The sequence below is a fragment of the Heterocephalus glaber genome, unplaced genomic scaffold (genome assembly GCF_053883595.1).
Source record: "Heterocephalus glaber isolate CG9 unplaced genomic scaffold, H.glaber_assembly_v1.0 deba00001451, whole genome shotgun sequence".
NCBI lineage: Eukaryota > Metazoa > Chordata > Mammalia > Rodentia > Bathyergidae > Heterocephalus > Heterocephalus glaber.
The window spans coordinates 8,277,590-8,301,428 of NW_028258301.1; the positions used below are offsets into that span (position 1 = coordinate 8,277,590).

At 50.2% G+C, this 23,839-nt stretch overlaps 1 protein-coding gene across 46 annotated transcripts in view; it reads left to right on the forward strand.

Moving 5' to 3' along the window:
* The window catches only part of Eri3 (ERI1 exoribonuclease family member 3), a 139,846-nt gene that overhangs the window by 103,422 nt on the left and 12,585 nt on the right, over positions 1 to 23,839 (forward strand). For 41 of the 46 annotated variants that reach the window (XR_002391722.2, XR_015452622.1, XR_015452621.1 and 38 more), the window contains one exon: positions 11,720 to 11,819. The exons of 1 other annotated variant lie outside the window; for it this stretch is intronic. Coding sequence is in view for 40 of the 45 variants with exons in the window: in XM_021250769.2 (XP_021106428.1) it covers positions 11,720 to 11,819 (100 nt within the window). In the remaining 5 variants the exon portion in view is untranslated. Of the gene's footprint in view, positions 1 to 11,719; positions 11,853 to 23,839 lie in introns of all 46 variants that reach the window. 4 more of the 46 variants (XR_002391723.2, XM_021250753.2, XM_021250762.2 and 1 more) reach the window with 1 other exon arrangement.

Consider the following 23,839-nt stretch of genomic DNA (forward strand, 5'->3'; position numbering starts at 1 on the left):
GACTAGGAAACAGCATACCCTGTTTGAGGCTTGAAGCGTCTGGGCCTGAGCACTTTCCTCCTTTGTGGTTTTCTCTACTCACTTGTTGTCGGTCGTTAGGTAGTTCTTAGTTTGTGTCTGCTTTTCTCAAAGGACCCGGCGTTTGTGAGGGAAGGGTCTACATATGATTTTGTTTGAGCTGCCAGGATCTAGTCAGCCTGCAGTGAGTGTGTGAATGCTTATGCTGTTTTTCTCTTCCGTTCTATATAAATAATGGTCTTGGTTCTCTATTAGTTTTTCCCAGGCCTGGCTACTCTTTGGAATAAAGAGGGGGTAAATCTGCAAAGGAACTCACTTTTAACCCTGGTAGAGCACCCCAAGATCATGCAGTATGATAGTGAGAGTCCTTGGGTGGCCCTAGGAATGAGTAGAAAACCTTTACCATACCCTCTGAGGTCCTGCCTGGGCTGTATCCACTGCCTTCTTATCAGCCACATTTCATGCTTGCTTTCTATGCTCTGGGGATGCTGGCCTTGATTTGATTCCTTCCAGGTCCTAGAGCACAGTTCACCTGAAGGCCTCAGCCTGCCTGCAGACCATGCCCCCACATACTCAGTTTCTGCTCACTTGTCCTCAGGGAAGCATTTTCAACTAGGTCAAGGTCCCCTGTTCCATCCTGTCATAACAGATTACATTTCTTCTTTGAACCCTTGCTTTAGCTACGATTTAATGATAATTAATATTGCTATTTACTTACTATCTGGTTTCTTTAGTAAATTGTAAGTTATCTGAGGACAGTACCATGTCTTCTTTGCTATATGTGTGCACATGTATGCATGCAGGTAATAGGCTTTCAGTGACTGCTGTGAAACAGTCATTATAAATCCAAAGCCTGGACTCTTCCATTCTGTTACACCTGGGTAAAGTGAAGGCTGATTTGATAAAGGAAGGTACAGGGGCCAGCATGTTGGGTGTGCCCCCAGAGAGAAGGTTTTTTTTGGCGTAGCCCTGGAGCCTGGGAGTTTGATTTTAGTATCTCTCAGCCTTCCTTTTCTCAGACATCTGAGAAAAGAAAAACTTCATCTAACTCTAAAGGCATTCCCTCTTCCTGGGTGATCTTATCCACACCCAGCTGCATGCGCTACTCATCTGCTTTCTTAGGATTTTCTTGTCTCAGCTCAGACCACTAGACTGAGCTCCTCGCCGTATGGTACCCCACCTAGTATGTCCCACTGAAGACCATCTGGGTCCTTCTCAGTGCTTGCTCTATGGGCCTCATTACTCCCTCAGGGTTCTTACATGATCTTGGCCTATGCTGTGGTCCTTTGCAAGTGTGTTGAACATGTCTCTCTTCTAGCTCAGGGCTCTTTGAGGTCACTTGGCTGGTTCACTTGATTGTGTATCTCCAGTACAGGGCTTAGTACACGGTAGCTGCTGAAAAAATGTGTGCTAAATGAGCAATCCAGGCAAGAGCAAGGGATCTGGGGTGAATGTTTTGAATACCCTTCTCCTTTTTCCTAGAGAGAAAGAAAGTGAAAGTGTGTGTTGTGTTAAAGTGTGCACATACTTTTCTTGTGTGAGGGGTGGGCAGATGGTGGTATCGAATGCTCAATAAAAGAATTATATTTTAATTTGGAAAGCACTTTAGAAACTTTAAGTGCTTTGCCTAAGTGCTGACTGCTATTAGTGTCTCCTTTTTATTAGGAAAAAGGACATGATTTTTCTCTTTTATCTTCAGGCCTGTCCAACTTCTGAGAGTCAAAGTTAGCAAAATGCCTGCCCCTCACTGAGGACTAGTTACATGCCAGGTTCAAAGCTTTGGACTTGAAACACAGAATTCTGCTTTGCAGACTGGTTCTGACACCCCTGAGGGGATTAGCCCTAACAGCTCAATATCAGGAGCAGGGAGGAGGTGGTGGTGGGAAAGACAGGGTCATTTGACATAGTTCAAGCTGCATTCCCTGGCCCTTCCTCTCCATCTTGGCCTGTGTAGAAGGACATAAGAACTTAGACGAGAGAGAGAGAGAGAGAGAGAGAGAGAGAGAGAGAGAGAGAGAGAGAGAGAGAGAGAGAAAGAAAGAGAAGGGAGAGATCTGGGAAGGAACAGCCCCAGAAAGAGTTAGGTTTGTTCAGCTGTCATCAGGGCTGATGGAACCAAGAGATAGCACTATCACAGCTGCTGGCCCTGGAGATGCTGAGAACTGTCAGAAGGCTAGGCCAGAGAAAGGGAGTCTGTGTAGAGGTAGCAGGAGGAATTCTGATGCAGGAGGTGGGAACTTGCCCTGTGTTTTACAAGCACTTTTGAGGGCCTTGCTGGTTTGAAGGAAAGGGAATGCCCTTCCCTGTGGAGATGCTTTGGTGCTGTGGTGGCAGCCTCGAGGTCTGGAAGGCTCAGCTGAGCCCTATGGTCGGATCACTCTGTGTGACATCTACCCTAAGGTTCTTTCCTGAGCAGCCACAAGATAGACAGGCTTCCTGGTCTTAGTCTAGTTGATCTCTGTGAGTCCTGGATGTTGAAGCATTTGCCCATGGCTGAGGCCTTGGAAGGTGAGGGCTTTTAGCCCAGTTTGTTAATGCCCTGCAGTCTCCATTTCCTAATCCAGTCCTAATCTGGGGGAGCTAGGATGGAGGTGGGGGAACTACATTGAGCCTACTGCCTTAACTGAATTTCCATACCTCCTGTTGTTAATTATAGAGATGTAATAATGTGATTAGTGCACGATTAAAAAAAATCCCTGATATGATTACCATGGATTTAATATCACATGATATATCATTATATCATTATGCAGTGACAGATGTAATTGAAATACACTTATTGGAGCCGGGGGTGGTGTTTCATTCAATCCCCAGCACCCTGGAGAGAAAAGGGCTGGCTAAAAAGAAGCAATGGGAGAGGCAATTGTAATGAAAACAAAGAAAACTCTCAATGTAGCTCTCAACCTGGGCAGCTGGCTAGACTGACCAGCTGCCTTAGACTCTAACAGTGCACATGGAGCCCCAGACAGGCCACCCTCCTTTGCAGGGGTCTCAGGTATCACGGTTCAGGAGCGTCTTACCTTATTCTTTTCCCAGAAACCTCAGTATCCCCAAGTTTTCTCTGACTCAGCAGTGAAGTGAAGAGATCTGGATACAGGAAAGAGATTACTCCACTGAAAATACTTAGGACCCTAATGGGCTCCAGCCAAGCTGGCAGCTGTCTTCTCATCCAAGGGCCCCAAGTACCAAATCTGTGGAACCTGGACCTGTGGCACAGCCACTGTCTCTGATGTCCTGGCACCCAGCACACTAGCAGCCATCATCCTGTTGTAAGCAGCGAGCAGTGAGGTTAAGTACACAGAGAAGATAATTATCCTACTCAAGTTCTGATGATGGACAGCAGTAGCTCTGAGGCCCCTGAAGTCTGCTGGTAGCCAGAGAACACTGCGTATAACAGAATCAACTGCTGGAGCTGGGAGCATGGGCTTAGTTAACCTGATGCAAAGGCCTATCCTTTTGCTGTAGGTGTACTGGCCAAGCCTCTTCTGGGCCTGAAGGATGCAGAAGGTGCTGCCTATAGGTTGAACAGTTGAGAAAAGGAGAAGGGTAGCAGTTCTGTCTTACACTTACAGCTGAACCCTCAGTTCCAAGAATGACTGGAGAGGATGGCTGTTCTGCTGAGCAGGAGCGGCAGTGGTTCCTGAAGGACACTGGGTAGGACTGGCAGAAGTCACAGCTCTGGAAACCAGGCCTTCATATTTGGCAGAAATATACCCAAAGACATGTCTTTTCCTCATCTCTTTTCCCTTCCATTTTCCTCAATAGAGACCATCTGGAGATAGCAGACAGAAGCCCTCCTCTTAGGAATCTCCCAGCAAAATAGGGTAACAGATCTGTAACCAAATGTAATGCTACAGGTGCTATTCAGATGGTGGGTAGATTTAAAGGTGGAATGAATCAGAAAAAACTACAAGGGAAGAGACTTTTAAATTGAGTATTGAGAAAGAAGTATGTGTTCAAAGTAGGACAATAAGCAGAAGGCAGAGGACATTCTAGACAGGCTGAAAGAATTGTTTGAATAAGCTTAGAAGCATGAAGCCAGACTTGGGTGGTGGTAAGGAAGAGGAAGGAGTCTAGGTTGACCCCCACATTTCTGGCCTAGCAGACCAGGTAAATGGTAGTGGTGTGCACTGGGATTGGGAAAATTGAGAGAAAGAGCAGTTTGAAGAGAAGACATTGGGATGGGTTTTAAGCATATTGAGAATCAGGTGAAGTCCAGGTGGAAATGCCAAGTATGCAATAGAATATGTATGTTTGACACTCAAAGCAGTAAGAAAATACAGATTTGGAAGTTAGGTTGAAGAAAAGGAATTGAGGAAATCACCCAAAGAAAGTGGTAGCATGTAGGAAAAAATAGGAAGAGACAGCACAGAGCCAGTGAGTCACATATAAGATGACCAAATGCAGGGCTGGGGATTTAGCTCAGTGGTTCACTGCCTGCTGAGCAAGCACAAGGATCTGAGTTCGATCCCCGATACAAAAAAAAAAAAAAAAAAAAAGATGACCAAATGCAAAGGAAGACTATACAGGAGCTTGTGAGGAACATGGCGGAGAGCTAGGAAAATTGAAAAAGCAAAATGTTGAGATAATCAAAGGGAGAATGGTTTCAAAGATGGAATAGGCTGCAGAGTGGTAGAAACAGGTAAGAATCTGAAAGTGGCAATGGATGGGATAGCATGGTGAGGATTGTTGACCTTAGCAGAGCTGAGTGGCATGGCAGGGGTGGAAACTGACTGTGGCTTGTTATGAAGTTATGGGAAAGGTGAATGGAAGCAGTTTTGAACCATACAGCTTTTTTGAGGGTGGCAGTGTTGGGGATCAAATCCAGGGTCTCATGCATGCTGGCCAATCCACTGAGCTCCATTTCCAGCCCAAGTAGAAACAGTTTTGAAAAGTTTGGTTGTTAATAGGACAGGCAGCAGCTGGATGTGGATATGCAGTGTGGAGTAAATAGAGGACTTTAAAAATAATAACCAAAAACAAAAATAATAATCTAATATTTACATAGCTTTCAAAGAGCCAGGCATCATTTTAAGCACTTTACATACAATAATTCACTTAACCCTCATAGTAACTCTGTGGGAATGAAACTATTATTAACCTCATTTTTCAAAGAGGAAATTGAGACACAGAGAAGTTATGTGAAGATGTTACAGATTCAAGCATATGCTTCAATGCTAAGGAGGAGTAAGCAGAGAAAGCGAGGTTAAGGGTTTAGAAAGAAAGGAGCAAGAGCCTGAGGAGGTGGGAGGGGGTGACTTGTAAACTACAACATTGGCCTTTGAGAAGAAGTGAGGTATGGGACAGTAGAGGTGAAGTAGCAGTTGGGGAAGGATTCAGATGTATTTATACATGCAGGGCACACAGCTGAAATTTCTGCCTAGTGGCCTTTATTATCTTTGTGAAAATAAGAGGGGAATAGAATTGTGTACCAGTGAGGGTTACCAAGACTTTGATCTTGGATATGTAGTGACCACTTACTACACATAAGGAATCACTGGCATTACTTAGCTTAAATGCAAATGTGGCAAAACAGAGTTATAGTTGAGAGTTTTCACAGAAGGTGTGTAGGGCAAGTGGGTTGGGAAGCTGAAGATTGAAGAGTGAATGGGTGAAGAAATAGATTCAAGGGTCCAGTCTTAGTAGAAAAGGGATTGAGGCTAGAAGGGATGGATAGATCAGGGTGGGGGTTAGAGGGGAAGGGCAGACAAAAGGATAGGAGACTGGGGTCAGAGTGAAATCCATCATGAGTTTCAGAGGGTAAGCATAGACCCAGGGTGTATGGCCATGAGGAAAGATGGCTAAAGTAGGTAGAAGAGAAGGTTGGTAATGAGCACTGGGAGTCAAGATATTAAGAAGCAAGTTTCCTGGGTTGGGTTATTCTGTAGATTCTGAAATTACCCAGAGTGATAATGATTGGAATGAAGTCTCTGAGGGAGAGGAATATCCCTAGAAAAAAACAGGAAAGAAGAATTTGAAGATATCTATAGAGTATATCCAAAAGTGAGTAATACTTGTTTTCCAGTTAGTATCTCTGCATCCCTAATCATGCCCAAAACTTAGTGACTTAAACAACAAATACTTTGTTATCTCTTATCGTTTCTGTGAGTCAGAAATTCAGGAAGAACTTGGTTATGTGATTCTAACTCAGGCTTTCTCATGTGATTATACTGAGGCAGTGATAGGATGTGACAGACTAATTGGAGCAGCTAGTGGCTGGCTATGGATCTCTCTCCTTATCTAGTCTTACGCGGTTCCCTATATGATCTCTGCTTGGGTTACTTTGGGCTTCCTCACAGCGTGGCTGCCTTGTGACAGTATGACTAATGCAGCAGCTCTGGGCTCCAGGGCAAGTATTTCAGTGATTGAGGTGGAAGCTCCCTGAGCATTTCTGCATTGGTGTTGGAAGTTGTATTACTTCTGCATTACTCTTATGTCATAGTCATAAAAGCCCACCCTGTTGCCAGGGAAGGGGGTGGGGAACACAAATTCCTCTTGATGACTGGTGGCCAGTCATAGTCTAAGCCTGTGGGATGGGAGATAGTAATGCAGTTATCACTGGAAAATACAGTCTGCCACATTTGGTGTTTGGCTGAACCTAGAAAAGGGAAAAGGACCAGTGTTCTCAAGGCAATGTACATTTTGGATAATGGCACAAAGAATGTATGGGTGGCAGTGGGAGTGAGTGTCCCCGGGTGACTTACAGTGCTAATAGCTGGAAGAACTGAGAATCAAATGTAGGTTTTGTCTGGCTTTTAAGCCCTGAACTTGCTCCCTTTTTGAGGCATGGGCTGCTGGGTATGCCCTAAGTACTCATGGCATACCTTGTCCCAGTGTTTACCTATGGCCTTGGTTCACTGGCTATAGAAGTGTTGGTTGAAAAGCCAGGTAGGCAGTGAGATTTGGTTCCTGGTCTTGGGAAATGGTCCACCAGCCTTAGGTCCACAGGGCAGCATGTTATCCAAGCCATGGTTAAAGGCCTGCTCTTCCCCATCTCATGGGGAGGCTTGTGAGGCTTGATATGCTGGTGCCGAGTTGGGAGGTCTGGGGTTTCTAGAAGATGCAGAGCAGTCTTTGCTTCTGTCTGCAGTATGAGCTGGATTCTAGCCCTATACCTAACCCCTGCCCTGCCCACTCGGTATCTACCCATCTCTCAAGTCCCTGATAGGTAGTATATGGGTGGGCAGAGACACAAGAGCAGCTGTTGATACCTCGTCTTTCCTCTTTGAAGGATCTGATGCTGCTGCCGATGAGGGCTACTTCATCTATTAAACCCAATACACTTGTCGCAGCTGCTAAGCCCCCGTAAGCCGCTGGGCGCTGTGTTTGTGATGGGACTGACAGTGCATGGAGGAGGCTGATTATACACGATTCCATTTCGTGGGCCCAGCAATGTAATTTCACAGGGCGATCAGCGTTTGCATGTAATAGCAGGCTGTGCTGAGGTGTCAGAATATTAAAGGCGCTAATGGCAAAGCTCCCTGTTACACAGGGGGCCACCCGCCGCGCCTACAGCAGGGCTGTGCGGCAGGCCCGTCGCAGATGGCTGGCCACTAAGCTAATGGGGCAGCCGCCAAGGCGGGCAGAGCCACGAGAGGGGAAAGCCAGCCGGGAGCAGCTCGGCACCTGCTTCCCCGCGCATGGAAATTACAGCAGCCCAGGGGAAACGAAGTGTGCGTGCCTGCCTGGCACAGGGCTAGGGTGAGTTGGTTTGGTAGATGCAGCATCTTTCACCCCAACTCCACCAGTCCTTATGGTTCAGCATCAATGCCTGCCATGGACAGGACTCAGAAGCTCCTCAGTCGTCCTTCCATCTACCTTACCCTAGGTGACTCCACAGCTGGGCAGCTGGAGAAGTGGGACCCAGAAAATTTGGAACCAGCATTAGGAGAGGGGCTCAGGCACACGGTATTGGAGAAAGCTATTAAAACAGATTCATGCCCCACACTGATTAAGGTCAGGAAGCCACTGGGCCCCTTCCCCTCACTGCCCACATGCTGATATGAAAGGGAGGAAGTGGGATGAGAAGCAGGTAGGAGTCTCCCCAGGTACTGACACACACCCCTGCAACCTTCAGACATGACCATGGGCCACACACAACCATTCTAGGCTCAGCACCAGGGCTCCCAGCACATCAATCTCCTTGATGCTGGTGTTGCTACTGCCACAGATTTGGGAGGCAGTGCCACAAGATATGGGTCCTTCTCTGAGTTGGCTGCACCAGCCACACCCAAGCCCTGTCATCTTCCTTTGTCCTTCTTCTGCCTGGAATGTTTTATTCCTCTGTCATCTATATTCTGCCCTTCCAGTACCACTTGCTCTGTGCAGCTTTCCTAGCCTCCTCTAACCCACCATGGGCCTGCTTCTCTTCAGTGTCCCCTGTGGTCAATGCCACAGGGCTCAGCCTCTTATTCTCCTGTTCTGATGAGTCCTTCCATGCCAGCCTTGACCTCCCACCTAGAATCCCTGAGACATAGTCCATATCACCTTGCCCTGAGTTGGACTCCAGTTTGTAGCCAGGTACAACCTTAAGGAAGGAGCAGGAGTGGCAGGGTGGCCCCAGTCACCTGAGGAAGAGACTGAGGCTTATGTGGGTGTATGAGAGCCTATATGGTGGGACCTCTCCATGGTGTATAGTCTGGGGAGGGACAGCCTTTAGAAGTGAGTAGTGGGGGTAAAGTGTGTGCAAATACAGGTTCAGAGGGGCAGCAAGTACAAGTGTTCAGACCATAGAGTGGCAGGAACCCTAGTTGCTGTAGTACCCTCTATAGTCTCTGGGTGACTCTGTGTGACTGGGGGCCATGGCGAGGGGTACCCAAGATGTCAGGCAGTGTTAGGGGAATTGATGTACTAGGCCCAGAGTGGTTCTTTGAAGCTGGTGGCCATGTTTGAAAGTTGCAGGGGTGTGCGTCAGTACCTGGGGGAGATATGCCCAGGTTCTCAGCAGGGGCAGCAGGAGGAAAGCCCAGGCTGAAGGAGAGCAGTTTTAATTAACCAGTTTTAATATCATTTTGGACTTTGGCTGGTATGTGAAGGCCCCGCTGGAAGCAGCATTTGTAAAAATTAAATCCCTCTTATTAGGAGCTTGGCAGACCCATGTGCACACGCTGCTCCCTCCCCCCACCTTGTGCCCCCTGAGGAAGTGCTGGATGAGGCCGTGTTACAGCAGCAATTGGTTATCATGCCTTATCTGGGAATATGAAACTGTGCGGCGTGACACCGTGGCTGCAGTGGAGATGCCAATTTATCTCACCCCCACTCTGACAAGCTACACTGCCCTTTCTGAAAGGCATCTGTCAGGCGGGACTGTGCTACCACCCTGTCTGGTTCCTCTGCTCTCCTCCAGAGGCTCTGGCTTGCCCCGGTCAAGCCTGGCCCTCCTGGGCTCTGCTGCCCTTCATCCCCCTTCTGCATGTCCCAGGCTGTGGAAGATCTTGGGGAGTCATTATTATAATAATAATCTAATCACAGTGACGCGTCAGGGCAAGCGTCTAATGTTATCTGAAGTGGTCTTCCCGCTTAACTGCGATAAGGCTCAGGATGACGTGCAGATAACGTTGAGCTGCTCTGTCCCCGAACCAGGAGCAGAGTGGAGGGGCCTTAGCAGCCCTGCCGCCCGCCCGCCCGCCCGCCGCTTTAAGCTGGGAAGCGGCAGCACCTGCTAATGCAAGTGTTTAATATTTGATGGGCTGGGATAAAGCAGGATCACCTTCGAATTGAATTGAGTGTCAGCCGAGAATCTATTACTGAAATTCGGGTGTGATTTGACAGCAAAGTAGACGATGTTATTCTTCACTAGTTACTGCAATCTTCTCCCCGACATCACTTAAATATTTTTTTCTTTGCTTGAGTAAACACACATTATCCTTCTTTTTTTCCCCCTTCCTTCCCTTTTTCCTTTCTAGAGGGGGAAAAAAACCCATCCAGCTCGCCTTTTCCAGGCTGATAGAGTAGATTGTTATTTCTTTATTTGTCCTATTAAATGGAATTTCTGATCGTTTAATCCGGCCTTTGTAAGTGATTTTAAAGTACTTGAAAGGCAGCCGCCACTGCTCTCTGGCCCACTGAGCTCCAGCCTCAGCCCAGCCATTCTCAGCAGCTCCTCCGGTTGGGCCCCGCCCACTGGCTGTGTCCCCTTACTGTTGGTGCCCTGGCTCTGTCCTGGCTGTAGACCAGCATCCTTCCTCTATCCTTGAGTCCCACACCCAGTCTCTGATTTGTGGGTTCAGCTGTGGCCTGGGAGAGGGTGGGGAGGATTGGCTGGGAAGTTGGGCTGTGGCTGGTACCTCTGTGGTCAAGGAAAATGGAAGATACTGAGATTTAAGTACATTGGCTCCTAGTCTCTGAGTGCTTGTGGGGCTGGAGGATTGGTTCCTGCAGCTGGGAAGGAAGGGAACTAGCCTTCTGTCCAGCCCTTGGGCCCTGGCACAGATACTGTGTCCAGCCTCCTGTCTTTTGTTTCTGACTTTGTGCTGGGCCTTCTCTGTATGTAGTGGGATGAGGATCTCCTGGGCCTAGCAGTGGGTGGGGCCTCTGCAGTGCCTGGCTGAGCATGGCTGGAAGTTACTTTGGTTCTGGTGTCAAGCTTTATTTATTTTCCTTCTTGCTGGTCACCTTCCTGCCATTGGGAAAAGGGCAGCCGAGTGTTTGGGAACTTCTGAAGTGAGAGGTGGGTGATGCTTAAAGGGTCGCCTAGCTACCAAGCCCACTGGCAGAAGCTGAGGACTTGGTTGGTACACAAAGCAGAAATTAAATATCCAGCCACTTCAGAGCCTTCTAACCCATACCAGCCTCTTCTTTTTGGGCCTCAGTTTCCTCATCTGTGACAGGCCTTTCATACCTATAAGGGAAGGTGCTGTCCCTATCCTGCCATGTGTTCCCTCCAGATGGAGGTTGCTGGCAGCCAGGTTGCTCAGTAGGAAATGGAGGGGGAAGCAGTGGAGTCCTGGGGACCTGAGCAGATCGATGCCCCTAGCACTTCCTTCCCCAACCCCAGGAAAACAATTAAGTACAGATCGATGGGTGGCCGCTTTGAATATGCATAAGTGAGCACTTGACCTTCAGCAGAGCATCTGCTCCCCCTACCACGAACACACACACACTCACATCATGTACTTCCCTCACAGCTGCCTGAGTCAACCAGGCAGTAACCCTTCTCCTCATTGGAGCCCCACTGGGCACTCAGCCTTCACCACACCCTTGGCTGCATAGTCAGAAGCATTGAGCACAGGCATGTCATTCACCAGCTCTCACTTCCTGTCTGTGGGGTAAAGTTTGGATACACTGGTCTCCTAGGTCCTTCCTCAGCCCAGTCTTTGTGATCAGTGCTACTGGGGAGAAGGGAGCCCAGCAAAGTTCTGGGAGCTCTAGGCAGAGGCAATCTGAGGAGGAGGAGTGCATGGTGAAGTGGGTCCCAGGTGAGATGGAAGATGCTGATAAAGATCTTAGTAAGTGGGAGATTTCTAGAGAGCAGCTCTGGTAGGAGTACCCAGTGAGGGCCAGGGTTCTAATGGGGCAAAGCCCAGGAGGAAGGGGATTCTGAAGAAGGAAGGGGATCCGGGTGGGGGTGTTGGCAAAAAGGGAACCCAGGGTAGCAGTAAAGATAGCCCTTGGTGGGAAGAGTTGGGGGCTAGGGAGGCTGGTGAGTGGGGTCATTTCGGGTTAAGGCCTCTGTTAACCACTCTCACCTCCTGTCTTCCAGGCTTACAGCTTCGCCATGGGCTGCTGGCCCAAGAACGGACTTCTAGACATGAACAAGGGCCTCAGCCTGCAGCACATAGGCCGGCCCCACAGCGGCATCGGTCAGTCCCTCCGCGTATCCCCCTGGCAGCTTGGTCAGTCCCCTGCCCGCATGTCTCAGTCCCCTGGCGCATGGAGGGTTTCCATTGCTCATTCAGTGCTCTGACAGAGTTCCCTCCATAGCCAAGGGGAGGAGAGAAAGGAGGGTGGAGCCAGGGAGTTCCAGACCAGAACCATTGGAAAGGACCTTTCAAAATACCATTTGACATGAGGCTGACTTTTGGGCTTTGAGTGAGTTACAGGTGGTCTCAGATTGAGGCCAACTGCCCTCCCCCCATCCCTTGTGGGCAGTATCCTCAGGGAGGTGGGCACATGTCAGCTTACCCACCCCCTGTGGGGCTAAAGGAGGCTGTTTAATATTGTTTCAAGTCTGTGACCACTAAACTGGACGATCAATGGGAGTTAAGGAGATGAATTATTTAAACCTCACCAGCTTTTAATTAGTCAGGGTCCTTCTGACCGATGGCTCCGTCCACAGGGTATTGACTCTCCCACAGGAGCGCCTCCATTGAGTGGTGCCTGGATTGGGAGGGGCCACTTGGGGTGCTAGGTTGGGGTACACCCTCAGGGGATTCCAACTTGGGACAAGACTGGAATGACTGTGATTCCAGGCAATTGGAGGCTCTGCAGGCTTCTAATGCAGCAGTATAAATATGTGTCTGTGAGTATCATTGTGTCTGCCTATCAGTGACACCTTTAGCTGGGTGTCTCTGTGTGTCTAAGAGTATAATGTGTTCATGATTGTGCATATCTGTTTGAGGTATATATGCATAGCAGTACCTCTGTATTTTTCTAAGGGCATATGTCTGTATATGGAAGAAATCACTAGCTTGTGGGTGGATCTGTTAGAAAGAGTACCTATTCATTTCCGTGTTATCTTATTTTGTGTGCATTTGCCTGTGTGCATGCAGATGTTTTCAGATGACAGACTTGAACCAGGCATAAGATTTGTTCTAAGTAGGGAGGCACCAAGATGTTCCTGGGTGGCACTAGGACCTTGTCATAACTTGATTATTTTGGGAAGGTGTCATTGGTAGGGGCTGAAGAGATGTATGAGAAGGATGGGAGTTGTAGGCACCAGCTGCAGACTAGCCTCTTTATCCATTCTACATTCATTGGTGCCTAGTGAGTGGTGAGCATGCTGAATAAGAGTTCCTGTCCTCAGGGAGCTCACATCCTCAGAAGAGACTCTGAAATTTGCTTGCCAGCCAGGGTACTAAGGGCTGTGATAGAAACATGTAAATTGACCTGAGGGAGGTTTTCCCCTTCTCAATTGCCAATGTAGCTCCTGCTTCTTCATTTACATCTCATTGACTCCTAGGATGTTCCATATTATTCTTGTGAGACATGGCAAGGCCCTCCTAAGGCCTGGTGGAAAAAAGGAAGTGGTCAGCAGGGCCAGGGGAATTGGGATACCCCACCATTACTCTATTTCCTCCTATAGAAGTTTTTCTGTGCAACCTGTAGAAGAAACCAAACACATCTAAATGTATGCCTGGGAGGTCAGCAGAAAGTCCCCTGGAGAAGAAGACACTGGTGTTGGGATCCTTGAAGGATAAATAGGAGTTTGCTAGCCAGAAAAATGAAAGGACTAGGGGCATGAGAAAGCCCAGCATATTGAGAGACAAGTTGAGACATCTACAAGCAGTTTACTGAGATTGAAGTAGAAAAAATGTAGGCTAGGAAATAGCTAGAAAATAAATGGAGAAATAAGCAGGATCTTGAATTCCTGGTTAAAGGGTATGTGTTTTTGTTTCTGTTTTTGTTTTGAGGTTTAGAGGAGATATAGAAAGTTTGTGAGTGAAAGAATGACATGACCAGAGCTCTGGTTCAGGATCATTGAGACAGTTTGTGCTAGACAAAACTGGGCCTTAGAAGATGCTCAGTAAATGCTTGTAGATGGATGGACGAAAAGCTGAGTGAGTAAATGAATCAGTGGAAAAGTGATGGGAAAGGGAGAGAGACCAGAGAGAGAGGACCAGTGAGACTTGCCTTGGTCCAGGGGAGGAGAAGCTGCCTTGTAATGGAGCCTGGCCATGGAAGGAGCATTTGCATAGCCTTGAGCTATGTGTCCTGCTTTTGTGTATGGGAGGGTGGGGTGGTATTTGTGAGGCAGAGAAGCTCCTCTGCCCACTCTTCTTCGGTGCCTGGTGAGTCTCAGTGACACCCCTGTTGTCTCTTGACCCTTGTGACCCTAAGTTAGGACCTCTGAAGTATTTCCCCCATCTGGGTGGGCCCTCCAGGGGCAGCCAAAGGCTCTAATGACAGTAAAGTTCAGGCTTTGAAGCTAGAACTAGCAGTGGCCCTGCCATGCAGAATCATGGAACCTTAGACAAGGGACAGTACTTACTGCTTTTGAGGGGTGTAGCCCATGTAAAGGGCTAGTGCAGTGCCTGGCCACAGTGGGTACTGAGGGAGCTCCCTCTCTGTGGTTCTGCCAACACCAGGGCTTCCTAGGGCACTGGTGTTTTTTGGCACTTGGTCTTTCAGTCTTTGAATGAAAAGGGCTGCCCTGCCAGCTTCTGGCTGGCTCTGAGGTGGGTGAGGGTGCTTGGGGGGGAGGGAGTATGTAGGGCATTAATTGGGCTGGGAGAGGCGGGGAGGGGAGGCGTGGGTTTTGAGCAGTGAGGTTAATGGCCCTAGCGCCAAAGAGACAGCTTTAATGAGCTTCAGCTGCCGGTGCCCCGAGTTACTGTGCGTGCTAAAAGGGTCGCGCTGTAAGAGTTTGATGTGGACTGCTTCCCAGCCCTGGGGTCAGGGGTCAGCTCCTGTCACTGGCCACTCAGGCTGGTCCTCAGTGACATGGTGCTAATTAACTGTGTGAAGAGCTGCCATCCTGGAGTGGGGAGTGGTATGTATATTGGCGGGGGGTGAGACAGCATTGGATGATGCTGGGCAAGGGTTCTGCAGATTCCATTGCTCAGCCATCTCCAGAGTGCTTGGCTCTCCCACAGTTCCATGGGGCTATGGCATTGGTAGCATGGAGGCAGGCTTGCAGAGGGATGGGATGACAAATGCAGGGCTGGGAGATAAGACTGCAGAAGGGGAGAAAGCCAGGTGGGATAGTGATGCATCCTGAGAAGTTTGAGGGGAGCATGGGAGTGTTTGGGGCAGGGGAGTGACTAAGTGAGAGTTAGGCTTTGGTCAGAGTGATCTGATAGTTTGTATAGAAAGGCCTAGTGAAGAGTCTGCATTCAGGGAGACCAAAGGGAAAGTACAAGAAGGTGAGCAAGAGGTGATGGGCAGTTTAGAGCCAGGGCAGTGGCCATGAGAGTGGAAGCAGGGGACCAGGTAAAACTTTCCTTCATTCACTGAACATTTACCTTGTGTCTACTATATGTCAGGAACTGTGACCAGGGCTAGAAATGAATTGGTAAAAATGACAGATACAGCGCCCTGTCTCCACAGAGCTCATAGTTAGAATTGTGAGCTTGGGTCTGAGGACTGAGGGAGAAAATGGGTTGAGGGATGGCTGTGGAGGCCCGGAGTCAGTGGCGCACTGGGCGGAGGGCTTTTGGGGGCTTGTGAACTGACAGCTTATGGTACTGAAATTGGTATGTAGGGGTGGGTCAGAGGCACCGCGTATGTGTTGTCCATCTGCTGACTGTCATGGCAGCTGTGGCTCTACCAGCATTCTGCGTTTGGGTCAGAGGCTGTGAGGTAAGGAATCCTGCACAGGGAAACTAACCCTTTCTTTTATTCCAGCAAAGGGTTAGCAAAGCATTCACATTACACTGGGGTACTTTCTATTAACCGATTTAGTTTTCACAGGCAGGCATCATCATTCCCATGTTATAGATGAGGAAATTGAGGCTCAGTTCCATGACTAGCCAGTTGAGTTGTCAGGATTCAAACCCAGGTCCACCCACATGCAAAGCCTATATTCTTACCACTCTGCTGACCTATGAGGTACCTTTTTTTGGTTTTGGCTTTGTGCTCCCAACAAAATGATAAGGAAGAAGACAAGCTCACTTTGCTCATTTCTCTTAGTGCTGCATGAAACCTACAAGCCATGACAAAGCTTTGGCAGCAAGAGCTGAGGAGGAAAGAGAAGATGACACTGCTGTCCATCAGACCTGCTGCAGCCAGGGCCCTGCCCCTGCTGGCCTTTGGCCCTGACAGGCTTCCCTCTGTGATTGCAGTTTGCTCTCTACCTCTTGGCCCAGGAAAATCCTGGCCATCTTTCAAGGGGCACCTCCTCTGGGGCTCAGCCTGGCCTTCCTAGTATGAGCATAAAGAAGACACGTTTGGTCCAGTGTCATTTGTCAGAGGGAATGACAAAGTCCTTCATCTCTGAGCTCCCTAAGGCAGGGCCTGGGCTCCTTCCCTTCATTTTGGAATTCTGTAGAGGAAGGATCAGTAGAATCTCACCTGCTATTGTGGCAGAGAGGCCCATAGACTGCTGGTTTCAGATGGCTAGCCGAATAACTCGAACCTTCCCTGATGCCTGACTGGGTGGTCTTGCCCTGGGAACTCAGTCCCCGTGCTCTAGGACTCAGGAAGGATCCCTCTGAGGCTCAAGGACCGTATTCAACTGGACTCCCGGGTGCTTGCTGCCCAGCACAGTTTGGCCAGAGAGCTGGGCTGGCAGGTGGCAGGATGGGGTCTAGCCGCAGGGTGGGGGCACTTCTGGCCTGTGGTGTCCCCTGACGGAGTGGACTGTCTATCAGAGTCCAGTCAGAAGGCATTAGCTCTGTGACACAGATCTCATTAGTGGCCATGAGAGGTGTCACTGCAGGAGAATCGTCGGCTCAGGGAGACGCTTGTACCAAAAGGAAGAAAGGACAGTGACAGCCTTTTCTCTGCCGCCTCTGCCGCCACGCTCACTGGGCTGCCCGCCCTCCTCCTCGTGGTGGTGGGGGGGGTGCTGGCTAATGAGCTCGTCTATAGTGCAGCTTCGCCTTCCCCTCCTTGAAGTTTCCCAGGTCCCTCTGAAGACCTCAGGCCTGGGATTAGCACACACCAAACACCGGCCCCCCTCTTGCCCAGCAGGGAGTTCCTTCTGATCACCCTGCTCCTGCCACTGTAGGCAAGTGAAGGGAGGTGGTGCCAAGACAGGCAGTGGGGGGTTGGGAGTTCGCAGCCCTGGGAACGCTCAAGCCTCTCTGCCTCCTGAGTCAGTGACTGTGCCCCCTCTCTGTTGAGGACTCTTTTTTTCAAGAGTTAAGTTGTTTCCTCTCTTCCTTGCCCCATGACATTTCCTGGCATAGTAGTAGTAGGGTCTCCATCCCTATGGTGAGCCCCTCCCGAGCCAGGGAAGAATGTAGGAACTGTGGCTTAGAGTCTAGCAGGTAGCATTTATACGTGATATGATACAGGATTTTCTGGCTCAGCTGGCGGACTTCAGAATCAGCAAGCACTCAGTGTTTGGGCTTCAGATGACCTGAAGATGGTGAAGTGTTGAAAAGAGGCCCCCGTAGATCTTGTCCCTCTCCCCATCTGTCCCAGAGAGGTGTCTCACCACCACCACCATCACCACCATTCAGCTTTGGCTACCTTCTGGGCTGGGAGGGGAGGAGCCACCCCAGTCACTGAGGGGTGAGGTGGGGTGCAGACAGCACCACTAGAGAGTCTTCTCCAATATTACCCTCCTTCCATCTCATGCTTTCTGGTGTGGCCCTGAGAAAGTAAAGAGCCAGGAGATGGGTGGCTATGACAGGGTCTCCATTGGCCTCCTGAAGAGTGCTCAAGGAGAGGGGTACTGGCTTCTTCACTCCTTGGAGCCCTAGGGATGTCCAGGGAATTGGTTCTTTCCAGATACCAGGCCCTGATCTTCAGTAGCAAGCACACATGGAAAACTGTGTAGATGGATAAGTGAGTTGACAGCAGTGATGGAGGAAGATTCTGGTCTGTGTATGTATGTGTTGCACGTGGATGATGCATTGCGAAGTACAATCTTTGTTTCACTGCTTTCGTAGCCCCAGGGTGGCCTGGCCACCCCTTGTCTCTCTCTGTATCTTCTGTCAAACCATTGCAGACGTAAATGACAAAGAAATCAGAAAGACAGATCAATGCTGGCCAAATTAGCACTTGCAGATAGACTGTGCGGGGATGTCAGCGCCCTGACCCTTGGTGATCTTGCAGCCTTCGCTGCTGATATTATGCAAATTGCATCCATCTGGCAGGACCTGCGTGCTGACTGCTCCTACTCAGAGGAGTAATGGGCTGGGGGTGGGCAGGAGTGTTGGAGCAAGAATCAGTGGAGTGAGTGTGTCCATGTGTGAGCATGTTTTCGGATGTGTGGTGCCCACCGAGCACTGGGCAGTGATTGAGTGATTGACAGGGGAGATAAGGGGCTGCATTGGATTCCTTTGGGCTGGGGGATTAGGAGCAGCCACAGATGGGAGATAACTGGACTTCATTTCAGTTTATTTTCCTCTTTATCCCTTCTCCCCACCTTCACTCCCCGAAAAACACAATCTCTGGAGTTTGCATTTTCATCAATATTTGCAAGTCATTACCACTGGTTTAAGGTGAGAGACAATGTCAGGCCCCAGACCAGGCCAGCCCCTCCCCTAGTCCTGAACAGGCCCAGAACCCTTAGAATGGACCTGCCTAGAGCAGCCAGACAGCCTTCCTTCTGGAGGTGACCACAGCAGTTCCTCCTCCATGCTATAGGGCTTATAGGACAATCCATACCTCATGGAATAGCCCTGCTGACTTGCCTCGTCTGACCTAATGCCATTGGGCCATCTTAGGCTGGACTCCTACTTCTCAACTTGAAGCTTCCCCCACACTTAGGCTCCAGCATAGGTGGTTCTGGTCTTGTTTAGCTGTTCTGCTGCAGGACTCTGGATACAACTGACCCACAGCCCTGGCCTCAGATGGGCAAAGTAGTGCCTAGAGTGTACTGGGCGGGGGGGTGGGGGCGCTTGTCTCTCTGAATCACCAGTATCATTCTAGACCATTTGCTGAGTGCCAGGTGAAGTACAGAGGGCTTTACATATATTATATTTCACTGAATTCTCAAGCCCTGAGCTAGGGGCTGTCATCTGTATTGTTTGTGAGGAAACTGAGGCTCAGGAAGGTTGTCACCTCGGGCTGCATAGCAAGAAAGTGGGAGGGTTGGGTTTAAACATAGGTCTACCCTGGGCTAGGGTTTGAGTTCTTCACCACTAGGCCCTCCTGTTTCACTGCTATGCCACCTGCCCCAACATTCAACATGTCATCACACCTGGATCCTCAGAAATGAGCCATCCTGGGCAGTAGGCAGTCAAGTTGCTTTAGCTCCCACCCTGTGTGGACACAGACACTGACCCAGACCCCCTGTGGCAGGCTAAACCAGGCCAGCAGGGACAAAAGCCAAACAGGTCCTGCTTGCAGGGGCTCAGTGTCTGAAACAGTAGCTATAGCAGAAAGGACACACAGAGGACAGGAAGTACCCAGCTGCTGAGCCAGCCCAGGAATATGTCACAGCATGTGGCAGCAAGCCCTGTAGCTCAAGGAGAGGAGTTCATCAGCCAGCTGTGGTGGCTGAGGGTATAGCCATCCCAGGAGCCCCTCCAAAACTGTGTCCCCACTGTACCCTCCCACAAGACAGTGTTGGGAGCTGGGAGTTCTGGGGGACATGTCCGGGGACACGTGTGCAAGGGGAGCTTGTCCTAATGAGGAGAACATGGCTGCTAGTTAGGCAAGGGGCGGGCGGGAGCTGCAGAGCTGATTGAAGGCAGGGGCAGGGGTCAGACAATTAGGCCCAGATCCGGCCGATTGATGTGAGTTCTGAGGCCTCAAAGCCTCCCTTCAGCCGGCTCCCTCCTCTCCCTCCTCTCTCTCCTCTTTCCTTTCTTCTTCTGCCCAAAGGCAGGAAGGATGGAAACGCTTATACTCACTGTTACTATTATTAAACCCTGTGGCAGGCCAGCCAGACCGCAGGACTCCTGCCCACAGGGGGTACTCCAAGCACTGGCGGGGGGGGGGCCTCCTTGGGCTCCAGAGGGGCCATCTGGCCAGAGGCCAAGGCCAAGCCAGCTGAGCCCCAGGGCAGAGTGACTCTGCCCCTCTCTTGCTTCTGAGGGAGGAGAGTGAATGGTGCCACCCAGCAGGAATTTGGACTCTGTGCTGCTATGGCCACATCCTAGACCTGCTCTGACCATCACCTCTACAGCTACTTAGTTCTTTTCTATCCTGTCCTGGGGGTGGGGGTGAGGGCGTGGTTTGCTCACTCATACCCGTCACAAATAAAGTCATCTGCAGCAGTCACATCAAAACCTTGTCCATGAGATAAAGATCATCGATCCACACAGCCCCATGGCACTGTCACACACCCAAAAGCAGACTCCGCCTCCCCCCTGCCCCCAAATGTCATGGTCACACATACCATCACAGGGTCCCATATTTTAGCTGTATCCATAGGGTTTTGCATAAAAGTCCTGACTGTTACCACAGGGCCCTAAGAATAGCTGTGGGAACAGCAGTCTGATCTTGGGTGGGGGTTACAAGCCCTTCCAGCTCCCTGTCCTGGGCAGTAGGCAAAGAGAACTAGTACTGACCAGAGTGAGAGGAAGCCAGATTGGAGGGGCAGTGGGGAGAGGAGGGTGGGAGCAGAGATAAATGTTAACTCATTTCTTCCGTAATTAGTTACTCCCTCATCCCCACGTTGTAATTGTGAACAAGCTGTAATGTTTAATTAGTCTGTAAATGAAACCCCAATTTCATAATGGCCTGGCTGACAGGGCTAAGTGAGCAGTGGGGGAGGTGGAGAGGAGGTGATGGGGAAGGCCTGCAGGGGGAGGCAGGCAGTGGGATCGCCTCCTATTCAGCCCAGCTTGGTCCCTGGGGAGGAGGCTTGTGACTGGTCCATTCTTGTACTCCCCCCTTCAGCGTCCTTTCCCGGGCCTTTCTTACTGAAGTTTCAACACATCCTTCTCTTTGCCTCCCCTCAATTGTCAATTCTTGGGTGGGTTATGCAATCCCTGCCCAGGTGCTTCTGGCTGGAGAAGCTGACTCAGTGCGACCCCAGCAAGGATGATGCTTCCCCTATGTCTCACCTCCTTCCCCCAAGCCATCCTTCTAAGAGACCTTTGCTTGAGCTTTGGGACCCCAAGATTTGGTTCTACACACCTAAAGAAGTGATTGGCTTGGGTCCTCCCCTTCCGGTCCACTACCAGGTGGAATCCAACATCCTTGCAGCACAGACACTCCAGGTCAGACCTGAGGTGCGATCACCACAGCCTGCAATGAACTGGAGCTGCCACGGGGGGGAGCGCCTGGCCCCACTGCTGCCTCATTGGTCTCCTCCTGTCTCCCCCACAACATCCTCACTGCCTGCATCAGCCCCTACCCTGCCTGCCGCAGCCATAAATCTCAATTTACGAGGGTGCCTCTGGTGGGGGAGGGAGGCAGCACTGCTAATGATGGCTCCTCAGCCGGATTTTTCATGTTGCACAGTCATAAATTTTTAAGAACAGCATGGGCAGCACGTTAGCAAGTTATCGAGGCTGCCTCCGTGCTGGCTGCCTAGCTCCATGAGAGAAGAGCAGACACCTGGAAGGACAGAGGCAACATTTGAGGCAGGGGTGGGGCGGGGCAGCTGGCAGGATCTGAAGGTGCCAGGGGAAGGCTGGGCTGGCCAACTGGCTCAGGGTGGTGTGAACCTTTGCAGAAGGCTAGGTAATGCTGCAAGAGCAGCGGGAGCTAAGGATGGGCACCTAGGTGGGATTGGGTGTCTGGGCATACACACCATGGCGTGTGGGGAGCTGCTGATGGATGCCTCTGCTCCAGGACTTGACACCATGATGTACAGGGAGCCTGGAGACATATGGATTTTCAAAGTGGCCACTTTGAATAGAATTACAAACCCCGAGAATGTGTACAGTGAGGCCTCTGCCCTGGCAGTTCTGCACTTGCTTCATAAACCAGGAGCCTTTGAGCACTGTTCCCAGTGGCTAGGGTCCCTGGAATAACTGAGGGAACATGTTTTGGGATATGCTAGATCCAGGTTGAGTGGTCCTGGGTAAGTCATTCCCTCTTGACCTCTGTTTTTGCCTCTTTAAAGTGAGGTTGGCAGTGGCTCTTAATTCTCAGGGTTCCTGAAAGTGAGGACTTGAAACCCTGAGTACATGTGAGCTACATCTCTAACAGGATTTCTGAGGGAAGTGTCTGGGGGAAAGAACTCTGTGGGAAATGGTAGGGCCTTGACTTTGTTCAGTTGTTCATTCAGAAAATGTCTCCTGGGCCTCAGAGGGTAGGGCAGCTCCTGTGAAGTGAAGGGAGCATTTTGACTGAGGCAAGTCAGTGTTTCTAGCCTTGTCCTTCCATGGTGACAGCTAAGCCTTCAGGGTGCTGTGAATCCCACACAGGCCATTCCACAAGCCCCAGAGCATGTCTTCACCTGAGCTCCCTGCCGTGGACAGTTGATGGTTAACAACCTTGACCCTCTTCAGTGTGCTCAAGAAGGAGCAAGTAAGAACCTAGCATCCATTGGAGATGGTGGGCCTAAAACCAGGGACTGTCTCCCCGAAGACTGTAAGCACAAGGTCAAGAAATGAGAAGTTGTTCTAGTCAGCAGAGGTGGTATGAGTTTGTAACTGTTCAGGATGACCCTGTGATGACCCATTTGGACAAAGGCAGAAGGGACTGGAGGTGAACTTTTGGGGAAGTCTGTCTGCCTGAGCTCAGAACTCTCCTGCTCCTTTTCAAGCTGCTGTCCTTCCCTTTCCTCACCTCTTGGAACCTGCACTGCCTTCGCCTACGTCAGGGCTCTCCCCTGTGGCTTCCCCCACCGCACGTACTCTGAGCTCTGTGTTCCCACCTTTTGGCCTGTTCAGTGCCTGCTCAGCATCTGCTCATCCCAGAGCTCAGCTTCCTCAGAGAAGCCTTGATTCCTAGATTGGCTAAGTCTCCTTCACCCCCATGTGCCTTCTCACAGCACCCTGCACTGCCCATTTACAGCATTGGGTCACAGTTGTAATTAAGAAATTACTTGCTTAATAGTTGTTTAATACCTCTCTCCCTGATAGATTGTAAGTTCCCTGAGGGCAAGAACTTATGCCTGTTTTGTTCAGCTTGTATTTCCAAAACATAGCACAGTGTCTGACAAGTGTAGGCAGATAATAAATACAGTGTGCTGGTCTGAATTGAGTTAAATTGAGTTGAGATGGCCCTGGTCCACCCGTGGGTGCCAGGGCAAAGGGAGGTGGCTAGGGAAGTGCCTGGAGCTGAGGTGCTTCCCATTAGTCCTCATGATTAATTCACAGCCACACTGTGATGGAGTGGGCTTGTCCCCAGTCAGCGCCTCCGCTGGGGCCCACCTGTTAGCGACAAACAAACAAAGGGGATAAATAATGCATTGGGAGCTGAGCCAGGCAAGGCGGCAGTATTGAAATTAATAGGGATTAGCTGAGCGGCTTGAGGATGAAATATTTACCAGGTGGGACTGGGCTTAGGGAGAGCAGCCCCCCTTCCTAGGGTCCCTAGGCATAGTTCAGTCCTTCTCCAGGGCATCAGTGGCTGGGACTGGGGAGCCTCAACACCACCCCTACCACCCTTGCCCCTGGCAGAACAGGTGGGCTAGACCAATGAAAGCTCAGGTCCCAGGCTATCTCCTGAAATGGGAAGGTCTTGAGCAAACCAAGATGCTATGAGGGAATGGAGGTGGGGAAGAGCCAGAGCCTCTGGCCCTTTGGTAGCTGGATACAAGGAATGGTGATTGATTTTCAGAGCTGGGCATGTGGAAGCCTTGGGTGGCAAATGTCAGGCCTGGAGTAGGTTCACCTGTGATCTAGCCTTCCCTGTCTTTCCCTGCAGGCCTGCCTTCCTTCACTCTATGTGAATCTCCAGGGGATCTATGTGTAGATAACCCCTCAAGGCAGCTGTGGTCAAACAGGGTGCCAGGGAGGAATTCACAGTAGGGGCAAATACTGGGTGCTGTAGGGATGTGGAGAAGAGGGCCACACATAAGGTGAGGGGGCAAGGGAAGGCACCAGAGGGAACAGGAGCCAGCCTGGGTCCCAGGGGTGGAGGGAGGGCCAAGTGAAGAGCAAGGAATTTTCCAGGCCAAAGGGGCCACGTGAGAGAGTCTGGA